This window comes from Gavialis gangeticus, unplaced genomic scaffold (genome assembly GCF_001723915.1).
Source record: "Gavialis gangeticus isolate Ggan-Ray unplaced genomic scaffold, GavGan_comp1, whole genome shotgun sequence".
Lineage (NCBI taxonomy): Eukaryota > Metazoa > Chordata > Crocodylia > Gavialidae > Gavialis > Gavialis gangeticus.
In genome coordinates this window covers 5480456-5482104 of record NW_017729034.1, presented here as the reverse complement: position 1 = coordinate 5482104, position 1649 = coordinate 5480456, and the positions used below count along the sequence as shown (strand labels likewise).

Below are 1649 nucleotides of genomic sequence, written 5' to 3'. Positions count from 1 at the left end.
ACCCACCCACCCACAGACACACACATGCACATATATAACATGGAGGTGCCAGTTTTAGCTCATTAGTGAGTTATGTACTTCAAGGTATGATTCAACCTCTTTGTTATTATCCATAAATCCATTTGAGGAAGTTTCCAAAATGCCTTTTAAAAGCACCGAGCTCCAAATCATGTCCTGAGTTCCATGGGTGTGAATCTGGAGTAACTACGCTTAAAGTCAAAGATTTAGCACAGAACAGATTTTGCCATCCGACCAAAGATTTTGGAATGGAAAGGCATGCAGGGGAAAGGATCAGCTAGCTAGGGTTTCAGATTTGTTTTTTCCCCCGCATTATTCTTTTCAAATTGTCATTTTTCTCCCTGAAAATTAACAGTCACAAACCCCCCCCACCTCTTGGTGCCCCCAATCCCCAACAAGGAAAACCATGTGGTACCAGTACAGAGAATGAACTGGTTTCCAACAGGTTCATGCTGTTCATTTCTCCCATCCCACTGGAGCTCAGAGCTCATAGAGGCGTGGTCCTCTGTCTCTACCAGCTGGTGCACAGTTGTCTAACTGGTTGTACTATGAGGGGATTGCAAAAAAAGCTGGGGTTTCCCCCACCACCATCACCTTCCTGCTCAATGCTTTTGTTATCTATTAATTGCACTCTTCACTGTTGAAATATCAAGAAGCTATTTTAATAAGGATAAAGGGGGGGGGGATTGCACCTGTCGCCATAGCCAGCTCAAAGCACATGCACATAAAGAATCTCTCATCTATCACAGCAGAGAGATACCTTATCACAAATCAAGGTTCATGGTTTCAATTTTTTTTGACATAAAATGAATAATTGCTTCCCCCATCTCCAAGGTAGAACCACCTCTCATCACACCCCCCACACTTCCACACCCTCAAAATCAGAGACAGAAAAGCCTATGCAGTGTATCTGCCCACAGTTAAAAAAAAAGGAGGGGGGGGAATCCTTGTATCTCCCCAAACATGAACATAGGCCAACCCCCCTCCCCACAGCACCTGCACCAAAAAGGCAAAACCACCATCCCAAAGGATGTGAAAAGAGCCTCCCATGGCAAGATGCTAAAGAACTGGAAAGGAGACATCTGCTTCCGAGCAGTTAAAAATTCCTCCCCGCCACTACCCCTCACACCACACATCACAACACATCCAGCCAGCAGTCTGGGGCTTTCTGAACCAAAAGAAATGTAAAAATCTTCAGCTCTACCTGTTTTGTTCTTCTCATACAGCACAGCATGATTGTATTGTCCCCTTCCTTCCTTCTTCTTCCTTCCTTCTCCTCTCTCCTTTTTCCTCCTCTCTCTCTTATCTCTCCCCCCCACCCTCTCCACTCCCTCCCTCTCTCTCTCCCTCTCCCTCTCCCTCTCTCTCTCACTCACACACACACCAGGGCAGTTAGCAGCAACTGTAAGGTCCACAGATATTGCTCATCACACATGCACACACTGTCTCCCTCTCTCTTTCTCTCTCTCTCCTTCCCTCCCTCCCTCCTTCCTGAAAAGTAACCATTTAGCCTTACCCTTTGCTTCCTATCCTTTTATCAGCTCTCGATCCACAAAAGAACCTTCCCTCTAATCCCATGGCAATGCAGGTTTTTTAAAAGCCTTTGGTAAGGGACTTTGTTGAATACTTTT

General features: G+C 45.5%; 1 protein-coding gene across 1 annotated transcript in view; it reads right to left on the bottom strand.

The window, feature by feature from the left end:
- The window catches only part of GAP43 (growth associated protein 43), a 122812-nt gene extending 121322 nt beyond the window's left edge, over nt 1–1490 (bottom strand). The window contains exon 1 of the mRNA XM_019526665.1: nt 1223–1490. Within this exon, the coding sequence (XP_019382210.1) occupies nt 1223–1252 (30 nt within the window). The 5' untranslated portion in view covers nt 1253–1490. The remainder of the gene's footprint in view (nt 1–1222) is intronic.
- Nucleotides 1491–1649: the final 159 nt, after the last annotated feature.